Source organism: Erpetoichthys calabaricus, chromosome 8 (genome assembly GCF_900747795.2).
Source record: "Erpetoichthys calabaricus chromosome 8, fErpCal1.3, whole genome shotgun sequence".
Classification (NCBI taxonomy): Eukaryota; Metazoa; Chordata; class Cladistia; order Polypteriformes; family Polypteridae; genus Erpetoichthys; species Erpetoichthys calabaricus.
This window is the reverse complement of record NC_041401.2, coordinates 194,900,455-194,912,622: the sequence shown is the minus strand read 5'-3', so window position 1 is coordinate 194,912,622 and position 12,168 is coordinate 194,900,455. Positions and strand designations below refer to the sequence as shown.

General features: G+C 43.4%; 1 protein-coding gene across 2 annotated transcripts in view; it reads right to left on the bottom strand.

Moving 5' to 3' along the window:
* Positions 1-8,618, bottom strand: part of epb41l5 (erythrocyte membrane protein band 4.1 like 5) — a 126,604-nt gene extending 117,986 nt beyond the window's left edge. Inside the window, exons 1-2 of one of the 2 annotated variants that reach the window (XM_028808051.2) lie at positions 8,268-8,618; positions 790-986 (exon numbers count right to left, since the gene is read on the bottom strand). In XM_028808051.2, coding sequence (XP_028663884.1) covers positions 790-969 — 180 coding nt within the window. In that variant the 5' untranslated portion in view covers positions 970-986; positions 8,268-8,618. The remainder of the gene's footprint in view (positions 1-789; positions 987-8,267) is intronic. The other variant, XM_051930313.1, reaches the window with a different exon arrangement.
* Positions 8,619-12,168: the final 3,550 nt, after the last annotated feature.

Sequence of the window (12,168 nt, the reverse complement as noted above, 5' to 3'; positions counted from 1 at the left end):
TCTTATCATTAAGTGGCAGTCCTCCTGGTGAATATTGCAGTATGCATGTCAGCTACATGAACCTGTTCAGCATCACGATTAGCTGGGGACCAGTCAGCTGAAGCTGGAACCTCACATCCGTTTTCGATCACTCGTATCAAAATCGGAGTCCGACAAGTCACAGTCCAGTTCAGAGATAATAGGCAAAACTTAATCCACGGAGTATTTTGCTTTACCCATTCGCTTTGATCTCTCACCATTATTTCAGTGCCATCTCATTTCCCTCTAGCAACATGAGTCCAACTAAAACATAACAGTTGGTTTTATTACAGTTGATTACCATCGTCAACTCCTCCTTTTGACAAAAGTCGACATCAGCCCTGAAAGAGTTAAGGCCGTCATCCCCCAACCTACTAAGGTGCTAGCTTGTAAACCATAAGACTACGTGGTCAAACCACCACATACCAACTTGTACAGGCAGTTCATGGGAGTCACTTAACCTGCCAGAGTGCACAAGTACAGTTATGGAACTGGAACTGCACATCAGCTAGTAGTGGCATTCACTGAGGAAATGCGCCATATAACATCCGAGATTCACAGACTCCCAAAGTGAAGATTCACTGAATCCCAGTGTGAAGTTGTCTAGACCACCCATTGCAGAATTATGGAAACTGCTGTACAATAGCTTGATTGTGTTCCCTGCAGAAAAGCTCCATATAATTATTGATTGACAAGCAGTGAAGAAACCTGCAAAGCTGATCATTTGTATCGAGCAGGTGCAATAAAACAAAGTAGTAACGTTCTCCTTACCGGAAGGTCGACACTAACATCTGTCCCATCCAGCAGTGACACCCGGCAAGTGATTATGGACTTGGCGTCTCCAGCTGCAGGGATGTGCGTGGTGGCTCGTTGTGCTTCTCTCAGGCGCTCTTTGTCGGCATGCTTGCGCATCGACCGGCGCCCAAGTGTCCGCCGTAAAAAGCTCAGCATTGTGGTGCTTTGTCAACCTAAAAAAAAAAAAAAAAAAAGATGGGCAAAGAAGAACGGTAAATTACACGTGGAAAGAGATCATACTACATGTTATACTAAGAACCTGCAGGCTTCCTGTCCCTGTCGTCACTAAATCCTTCAATTGTGGAAACACAGTAAAACACGGAATACTCTTCACTATGGAAAGGCGTATATAAAAATGAAGTTCTCTGCCTCCTTTTTTAAAATTAGCGTTACGTAACAATCAAAGCCTAAGGCTACCTCCTCAATACTAGAAAACTTATTTAAAAACAACGTTTGATGTTTCTGAACGAAAATGACTTCCATCCTCTCTAGCATTTTACACCCTTTACAAAAAGTGTTTTGTTCACACAAAAATGATCAAAAAACGTATACGACATGATAAGCAACACAACCAGCACTGTGGAAGCAACTCTTCTATGCCCGTCATGTTGGAATGTTTATTTCCTTTGTGAATGAGACATTATAATGAGAAGGATCCAATCATGGAAGGGCTACATAATAAGCACAAGCCAAATCGGAGCATGATTAGAGTGTGCATTTTCAAAACTCTCCATTTTCACTCATCCACATTGTAATGCTTAGTCAGTATTTTCAGAAATACAAGAAATATTTTCCAAAAGTCTCCATTTTTGGAGGTTATGAATGCAGGGTAGTGTGGATGAAAGGCCAAAGTGGAGAATAATGTCCGAATTTTTAAACAAAACCCTAGCAGTGTAGATGTAGCCCAGGGGTCCTCAATCCCAGTCCTGGAGGGCCGCAGCGGCTGCAGGTTTTTGTCCTAACTGGGTTTCTTAAATAGAAATAAATTCTTGCGAATAATTTAATTTCCTGGCTTGTTGGTGCTTTAACTTTGCTATGTCAGCTCATTCTCATATCCTCGATTTTCTTCCCCTTTCTAAGGATCTCATCCAAATGATTTGAAGGCTAAAATGGAGGAGTAATTCTCAGTCCTTCACTTTACGCTCTTCACTTTCCTTCCAAGTACAGTCGATTCTTCTTAATTGGGACACATTAGAACTAGGACATTTTGTCCCAATTAAGCGGCTGCATCAATTAAGCAAATTCCACATAAAATTAAACAATTTTCTTTCAGTATTTTATTAAAATTATTGAACCCAAATATAAATTAAGAAAATAAAAGCTGTGAAGAAAAAATAATAAATTCTAAAGTAAAATAATTACGCACGTACATACAATTTAATGCTGCAAAAATGAATCAAGTGTAGTCTGTCTTTTGTTTTTGTAAGTTTGTCCTTTGCAGTTCGTCTTTTCTGTAATGCCCATTCCTCACACAGTTGATTTTCTTGTTGTAACAGACGCACTGTGGTATATTTTGGTACACCAGTTATCTCAGCGAGTCTATGATGGCTTGTATTAAATGGCTGGCTTTTAATTTTATCCAGCAAAGCAATTTTACTTGAAAGTCTAAAATAATTTCTTGGCATCTTGGCAAGGGTTATAATTTTATAAATAAAATTGACAAAAAAAAAAAAAGTTTACTTACACGTTATACACGCGAGGTGGTGTAGGGGTAACTGAATACGGTTCGGTAGTGGTGACGGTAGACTATTAAGCAGACATGTGCTACTCCACTCTAAGATTGTACTGTCTAAACTTACCAGTGCTTATTCGACGGGCGACAATAGATGACTGACTTACAGCATGCGTCTGCTACTGTCCCAATTAAGCGTTTAAACGATGTGTTAGTTTATTATTTTGGTTTTCATTCCTTGAGATTTGGCCGCAATAAGTGGCTGCCCCAATTAACTGGTGGCCCAATTAAGCGGAATCGACTGATATTTAATTAAACCCAATAGTGCAAGATAAATACACACAGGTGTAAATGGTAACAAGCTAAATGGAGAAATGCTGGTCTCTTTTGTCATTTTCAGGTTATTGCTAATTAGGAGCAATTAAGACTAAAATAAGCAATAAGGGTTCAAAATCTTAACAAGCAAGGCAACTAAAGTGAAGCAGAAGTGTTACTTGAGCAATAAGGGCCTCTTATTAAGCAGTTGGGTTGGAGCAAAAACCTGCAGCCACTGCGGCCATCTAGGACCGTGATTGAGGACCCCTGATGTAGCCAAAGACTCAAAGAGCATGAAATCACTGACAGTCCAGTTCTCCAAGGCTACAAGATTTGCTGAAGCCTTAACTTGAATATAAAAATCTATAAAGTTTAAAAACGTACCAAATACGTCAACTTTTTCTAACGAATCGAGTATTAAACTGCGCAGACAAGGACTGACTCCAGGTTAAGCAAAAGGAAGATCAAAACCTGCAGGCACAGATCTTTGCCTAATTATCTCCATGCAACAAACACATACGCTGGATACATTCACACAAAAAAACTGGCAAAGCCAGTTTTGTACTTTGGGAACTGGGAATTAACAACTGGCTCAAGGGAATATTCCACCCAAAGATGTCTGGTCTCAAGATGTCATAGAGACCACAGATAAAACTTTTATGATGTAATACAAGCCAATGCCGTATAAGAGCAAGCGATATTTTAAAAACGTCCCCGGTGGTGGTTTCAGGTTACTTGTGTTGCACAATCCGCATGTCAGTTATCCAGTCGTTAATTCAAAACATGCACTTTTTTTTTTGCTAAAATATTGCTGAATAGATTGTGAGTTCGCTTCCTGGTACCTCCCTGAGTGGATAGCACTTCGAGTACTGAGAAAAGCACTATATAAAGGTAATGAATTATTATTTATATAATATTATTATTATTGTGAATTTCCCCTTGGGATTAATAATCTATTATTATTATTATTATTGTTATCCTGACGGAAAAATCAGTGAACATCATAAACAGGAAATGCAATTCACTTGGGTTTATTTTATAACAATTACCAGCACAGTAAGTACCGTATTTGTGGCCGGGCAACTAGGATTTTATATTAAGTGTTCTAGGGTGCATTCCAAATGGTATAGATAAGTATTTTATAGAGCTGGCACCAGGACAGAAGCTCTTGAAATTACAAATTACATTCTGGTGGACACAGACCCATTTCAATCCAAATGATCACAATTATTTATTAATTACTAGCTGTACCCCGTGGCTGCGCCCACATAATAATGAAACAGGACAAACTGTAAAAATCAATACACATTGGTACTGCGTCTGATTGTGTTCAGCTCTGACGGGAAAGCGTCCCCCGCCATGTGAGAAGAGCACATCGTCGTGATATCTCTTGCAATCAGCAGCTACCCTCTAAACACAGGGAGCTGTAATCTCTCTCTCAAAAACGTCAAATGTTACTCCTTAATCTAGTTGATAATGTCTGCTGAACAAACGGGTATCGCTAGCTAAGCGGAGGCAAGGTGCGCTCCAACATGTGGCGAGAGGAGGACCAACTCGAACAGAGGATGGCGAGTGAATGAGGAAGGCCCCCCCCCCCCCCGCTCACAGCCCCTCTCTTGGATTTGCATAAATACATCGGAACCGCAAGCGAACTCTACCACTTTGCACGATGAGGGAAGTCGCAAAATCTACCGGAAAGTTCAAGCAAATTATACAAAACAATCCAATCTAAATCTGTTAAGTAATTTTCTCGTGAAAAGTGCACAGACATACAGACAGAACACACTTGGAATATGAAATTTTTAAAAAACGTTTCTTAGCGGGTAACCTATATTCCAAATTTCAAGTCCTCATGGTTCAGGAGATTTTGTGATGAGCGAATCAGTGGTATTTGGCTAGATAGATAGATAGATAGATAGGATGAAAGGCACTATATAATAGATAGATAGATAGATAGATAAAAGGCACTATATGATAGATAGATGAAAGGCACTATATAATAGAGATAGATGGATAGATAGATGAAAGGCACTATATAATAGATAGATAGATGAAAGGCACTATATAATAGATAGATATATTATATATAGATATATGAGAGATTCTCTTAACCACGGTGCCTGCCAAAGACAGGTAGGACAATAATTAAAATATCTTTGCTCTCTCTTGCCCTGTCTGTGTGTGCCTTCAGCGCCTTACCTCCACATTTTTGTGTCCTTCCTCTCCTGTCGCGAGTGTGTTCCTGTAAAGCCTGCTTCTCAGACTCTTGTCATTATTTTTGAGGAGCCTTTCTCACCTTCTGTCCGATTTTCCTTCAAACATTGGCAAGTATAAACTCTCTCAGCACGCCTCATGTGTCTTTATTCCTCCTCATGTGTCTCACACTCACGATTCCTCTTTCAGCGTGTCAAAAACCCCCAACTAGATTGCTCAGCAGAACAAAACACCCACAGACCTTGGCATTTTTATTATATAGTATATAGATTACTAACACCTGCTTGTAAAGTAACATGGTGAACAGATTACCAGGACATCATATTTATAATATTAATGAAAACTTAGTGTGCTATACACGCAAAGTTGATTATCCTTGTTAAAAAAATCAATTCAACTGTTAAACTAAAATACAAACACAAATGGGGTGGAGTGGTGGCTCTGAGGCTAAGGATCTGCGCTGGTATCCAGAAGGTTGCCAGTTCGGATCCCCATCATTGCCAAAAGAGATCCTACTCTGGTGGGCCCTTGAGCAAGACCCTTAACCTGTAATTGCTCCAGGAGTGCTGCACAATGGCTGACCCTGCGCTCTGACCCCAAGGGGTATGCGAAAACTAACAAGTTCCTAATACAAGAAATCATATAGGGCGAAATAAAGAACAAAAAAAAAAAAAAAAACTCAAAATAAAAAGGCCGGTTAATATAGTTTACCCCCATAACTGTTTAATAATTTAATAATGCAGACCAAAAAAAACACGAAGGCTGCCATTTTCACTCCTGCTTGCCCTGTGTCAGCGACAGAAATGGACATCTCACTAGTGGAGCGAAGTGTGGGTTAGTGCAGCTGTATTTACTGGGCAGGTGCCAGGGGTGTTTTGGAAGTCATTGCAGCCGTCACCTCCTTCCACCTGCTGCCAGTTCACTCGTACAGTATGTGACAAGACAGCACTTTATGGAACTCTGGAGCCCATTGTGCTACAGAGGGCACGAAGCAGATGTACGGGTCTGGATGGCATGTTTTACTGTTAAATGGTACTGTTTGAACTGTTAAACTGGGAAAAATTAAGCCATATGCAAACTGCAGAGCAAACCCTACCTTCTCCAGATGCTTCCTCTTCGGATTTTCGCTCATCACCACAAGGCAACATGGGTAGAGTCACCAAAAACACACTTAGTGTGGTGGAGACGTTGTGGACATTAAACAAAAGAAGAGCTGAATACTGTAATATTGGATTCTGTATTAAATATCAAATAGAATCAAAAATGAACTATACTGCCCAGTCCTAGTGTAAGTAGACGGATTGGGACAGCATGGGGGGGTCATGGGGTCACTGACAAGGGGAGTGCGACACTCCTGATATTTTAGCAAAAGGACGAAGGTCCAAGTCTTTACAGTCCTGGTGCTTCCTGTCTTGCTATGTGGTTGTGAGACATGGACGTTATCCAGTGACCCGAGACGGACTCCTTCAGTACTTTGTCTCTTCGGAGGATCCTCAGGTACCACTGGTTTGAATTTGTGTCGCTCATGGAGTCCAGTAGGAGGCACATGACCTGCATTGTGAGGGAGCGTCAGGTATGACACTACAACTATGTGATGCGATTCCCCAAGTGTGATCCGACTCACTGCTGAAGACCCGAGTGGCTGGGCCAGGCCAAGGGGACGCCCACGTAACACCTGGTGGCAGCACATTGAAGGTGAGACTGGACCGCGTGTCTGCCTAGGGGGGTTGCCATCCAGTAACCCAAGCCATCTTGTCATGTGGTGGGTGCGGCAATGCGCTGTAACATTCCCACCACAGCAACACGGGCTATTTGTTGTTCCTGGTTCTCCTCTTAGTTCCTACTCCAGGATGTGTACTTTTTGTTCAAACAGGAACTACTGTGGGTGGGGCTTGGACAATGAATTCTGTCGATTGGTTGCCATCTTACAACTGTGTTTGTAGTTCAGACTATGGAGAGTTATCAATAAAGATAATGAGAAGAATACATTTATACATATAGCGCCTTTCCCATGCTCAAGGCGCTTGGGAGTGCCACACTTCGCCCTGCATCACTCTTCACTGCCGCCTACCTGGTGCGCTGAGCCATGCACCACACTGAAGCAACAGTCTACCCCATGAAGTTGCAATCCACTTCTAGGCTATAAGGTGTGTGAACTCCCAATATCGCTCCACTTTTTCCTTTTTGCAGTAGGAACACAACACAGAAAACTGGCACGGGACCATAAGTGAACCAGGGCCTGGTCCCTGAAAAAAATTCCAGTGGTGAGGAAACACCTTATGTGAAGGATGCCACCTTAGAGGATCACGGTATCTAATCCTGCAGTCTTTTCTTCTATAGCCCCCCTGTGTCTTGATGTACACCCCCAAGTACAGTACTTGCAGCAGTGAGCACCTTTACCATGAGCAGCCTGTCAAGATGCACTTCCTTGGTGTTGCTGATATCAAAATGCAGACAGTTCTCCACCCGAGTCTCGCCCAAGAACAGCTCTCTATGAAAGGCACTATAATCTGTCCCTTTAGGCCGTAATTGTCAGCTTTAACGGGGGGGGGGGGGGGGTGTTCGAAGCATTTCGATGTTTATAATCTGAGTGTCAAATTAAAAAATGAATTGAAGTGATCGGCATTTACGCCTCTGATTAAGACTGCCAAGCGTTTCAATCGAGTGCCACTATAAAATGCGCAGGCCACTGGAGACAATGGCGTGATTTCACCTGTAAGGACGACGTGGACCAAACCGAAGCAACCTGCTGGCGGCTGATTGCAACGCAGTCACTGACCCTTGAAAAGGGAGATTAAAAAGGAGTAACAGGACACGGCGAAACCAGTCAACTTCGAACCCGGTGTTCACCTTTTAAAACGGTGATAAAACAACAAAGCAGCGTCGCACGTAACCTAGCGGAGCAGAGCATTCTCTGAACTTCAACACCTGGCCGAGTTGCTCCGTCGCTTTACTGAACGAGGGGCGCCGCGTAAGCCCCTTTAAAAGTACACAAGGCAATGACTCGATCTTACAAGACCACCGTGGGTAAATAGTAATCACAATAATAAAAAAACAGGTACGCTCGCTCATCACCCCCGTGAAACTCCCATCGCCGCAAACACAACGAAGAGCAAAAAGAGGCGGAAAAAACGAAATGGGCGCACAATGGCTCGGGGATAACAAGGGCTACGCAAGCCGTGAAACGCGAGTTCAACGGGACTCGCATACGAGCACCGCTTAACACACCGCTCGTCATCGCCGACACGCTTACCTCCAATTCAAAAAAATAAAGAAGAGAAAAGAATTTCCAAATGAATCCCCAGCGCAGCGACTCAGCTTCAGATTAGTAGAAAAACAAAAACAGGTCACCGACGTCTCGTAGCTCCCTTCGACCCAGCGCTTGTCTTCTTTAGACCGCTGACTTTTTTTTTCTTTTTCTACACAAAATGAAATACAAGGTCTAGCAGAGCCATGAAGCACGAGAGTCCGCCTCCGGAACCTGCCGTGAGACTCGAGCAACAGGTCCGCGAAGCGCCGCTCACACCACACCGGACAATCGCAGCGCAACCCCGGCGAGGGCAGGCGAGCAGCACCAGCAGCTAGGCGGGCAACGATTCACTGGCGCGAGAAACCCCGCCCACTTCCGCTCGCCGCTCCCGAGATCCACAGAATAAAAGGACATGACTTCCGGCGCAGTGGACACTTGTTCGCGGTGATGCGCGTTCATCGCTTCGTTGGGTGGTGCGTTTGACTTTTGGCCACTGCAAAGAGCAGATGAGGAGCTCCAAGGTCTTTATTGAAAATGCGTATGGCTTTAATTGAATCTAACTTTGTTTCTAAATGCATAGCTTATGAACTGATCATCTATTAATACTATCGGGGGTTTGGGGGGTTGAATTCTGCTTTGTTACGTTTTGTCTTATTTTGTTTCTACTTTCTTTTTTAAGTTCTGGTGTTTTTTCATTTTTTTTCTAGTTAAGTACGACTTAAGTGTATGCAATGTTATTTTCTTGAAATAATCAACTCTGGCAATCCTGCTGTTTTATTGCCTTTAGATCTAACTGCATCATTTGATACATTTGACGACGTCACCCTCGTCGCCCTTCCTGAGCAGTATGTCGGTATTCAAGGTACACTACGTGTCTGGAATGGTTCAAGTCGTACCTAAATGGCGGCAGCTTCTCTGTCAGCCTGGGTGACTTAAGCTCAAGGATCCCTGGGGGACTCCACAGGTGGGAGGAGCCTATTCTTTTATCACTGTACATATTGCCCTTATGACCCATTAAAAAAAAAAAAAAAAAAAAAATATATATACACACAGGAGGGATGTTCAAAAAGTTTCTGCATATTTTTTTTTAACTCTGTTTATTAAGAATTTCAAAAACAAATTACATCACTTTTCTACATGGCCACCTTCATTTGCGATACAATTTTCCCAGTGTTGTATCAACTTTTTAATGCCCAATTACTACTCCTCCCGCCTTCACCATTTCCAACAACAATATAAAAGTGCAGAAACTTTGCCCCCTGCTCACTTCTCTCGCCAACCTCTCCTGCCTGTGCTACACACAGGGGGTGCTGAACACACCCCAAGGAGATGCGGTCACTTCTCTGAAACCCTCTTAAACGGCGACACAATGGGAAACAAATAGTTTTTTTTCCACCTCCTCTTTGCTCGATCAGCTGCTGCTGCTACTGCCGTGTGATCTTCATCTCGCATGGCGCTTCAAACATTTAAAAGGCTGTACAGCAGCTGTCCTGCTCTTTGTCTTTTATTTCCGGCCCCAGGCCTGGTTAAATCTCTTGGCACAAAGTCCCGTCTTGCAAGACGTGAGTTCTTGATATTTTTTAGTTTATAATTTAAAATATGAAGGATGATCCGCTGTGGCAACCCCTAATATAGCGTTTCTCAACCTTTAAGTATTTAACTGTTGCACTATTAGGCTTTGGATTTTATATATATATATATATATATATATATATATATATATATATATATATGGTTGAAATAGTTTACTGTCAAATAATGCAAAGAGTATGCGACACGTGTTTCGCCCTAATTCTGGGCTCATCAGGCATACACACTCTACTGCACTCCCTCTAAGGGAATTGAACCTCGGACGTCAGTTCCAGAGGCGAAGCCCCTAGCGTTGTGCCACGGCGTGTGGTACATTCATTTGACAGCATGTAGATCGGCGTAATTACATTCACTGCATTCGTAGTCTGAATCACAATCTGATTGTATGGGTGGTTACCTACCAGGTAACGCTTGTGGTTGGTCAGCAAGTCGGCTAACATCCGCCACGGTGCCCTCTTTCAGTTGCAAGAAGCAGATCATAGAATGGTTGAAATAATTTACTGTCAAATAATGCAAAGAGTATGCGACACGTGTTTCGCCCTAATTCTGGGCTCATCAGGCGTACATATATATAAAGAGAGAGAGAGAGCTGCGGTGGGTTGGCACCCTGCCTGGGGATTTATTCCTGCCCTGTGTAGGCTGGGATTGGCTCCAGCAAACCCCCGTGACCCTGTAGTTAGAATATAGCGGGATGGATGGATATTTTAAACCACTTTTCTAGCTTATAATTGGTATCATTATTATTATCTGTGGTGGGTTGGCACCCTGCCCGGGATTGGTTCCTGCTTTGTGCCCTGGGTTGGCTGGGATTGGCTCCAGCAGACCCCCGTGACCCTGTGTTCGGATTCAGCGGGTTGGAAAATGGATGGATGGAGATATATATATATATATACCGAGGTTCAATTCCCCGAGAGGGGGGTGCAGTGAGTGTGTACGCCTAATGAGCCCAGAATGAGGGCGAAACACGTGTCACGTACTCTTTGCATTATTTGACAGTAAACTATTTCAACCATTCTATGATCTGCTCCTCACAAACTGAGGGCACCATGGCGGATGTTAGCCAACTTGCTGACCAACCACAAGCGTTACCTGGTAGGTAACCACCCATACAATCAGATTGTGATTCAGACTACGAATGCCGTGAATATATATATATATATATATATATATATATATATATATATATATATAAAAAATAGAGAGAGAGAGAGAGTCAATAGATATATTTCTTTTAATTACTATACCGATGATACACAGATACACAGTGCCCTCCATAATGTTTGGGCCAAAGACACTTTTTTTTTTTCCTTGGTTTCCCCCCTCAGCTCCACGATTCAGACACTGGCATTAGAGTGCACATTGCAGACTTTCATTTAAGGGGATTTGCATTCATTTCGGTCACACCATGCAGACGTGCCAACACTGAATAGAAGCTTCTCTGCAGCAGGGCCTGGAAGGCCTGTGAGGGGAAAACAAAGACAGCAAAATACAAGGAAATCCTGGAGGAACACCTGATGAAGTCTGCAAGAAACCTGCACCTTGGGAGAAGACGACGAGCACAAGCAGAAAGGCAAAGCTCCACAGGAAGGACTTCACAGCAACGTGAATCTCCTGTGATGCCCGAGATCTCCATCCCGAACAGAGTCTGCTTTTCAATCCAATGGAGAATTTGTGGCTGGAACTTGAAAAAGGTCGTCCACTCGAGGCCACCATGACACCTGACCGAGCTGGAGCAGTTGTGGGGTCTCGGAGTCACGTCTGTCATGGTGGTCATCTACTAAATGCTGACGTCAAGGGGGTGAATGTTATGCCGTCAATTATTTGGTGTTTTATCCATCCATCCATTTTCCAACCCGCTGAATCCGAACACAGGGTCACGGGGGTCTGCTGGAGCCAATCCCAGCCAACACAGGGCACAAGGCAGGAACCAATCCCGGGCAGGGTGCCAACCCACCGCAGGACACACACAAACACACCAAGCACACACTAGGGCCAATTTAGAATCGCCAATCCACCTAACCAGCATGTCTTTGGACTGTGGGAGGAAACCCACGCAGACACGGGGAGAACATGCAAACTCCACGCAGGGACGACCCGGGAAGCGAACCCAGGTCCCCAGGTCTCCCAACTGCGAGGCAGCAGCGCTACCCACTGCGCCACCATGCCGCCTTGGTGTTTTATATTTCTCGTAATTTTACATCACTTTGCAGGGATCTGCTGCATCAAAAAAGTCAAATTCAATCCACTGGGAATCAAGAAAAAAGGAAAACATCCAAGGGGGTGCAGACTTTTAATGGGCGCAGTAGAATATTGT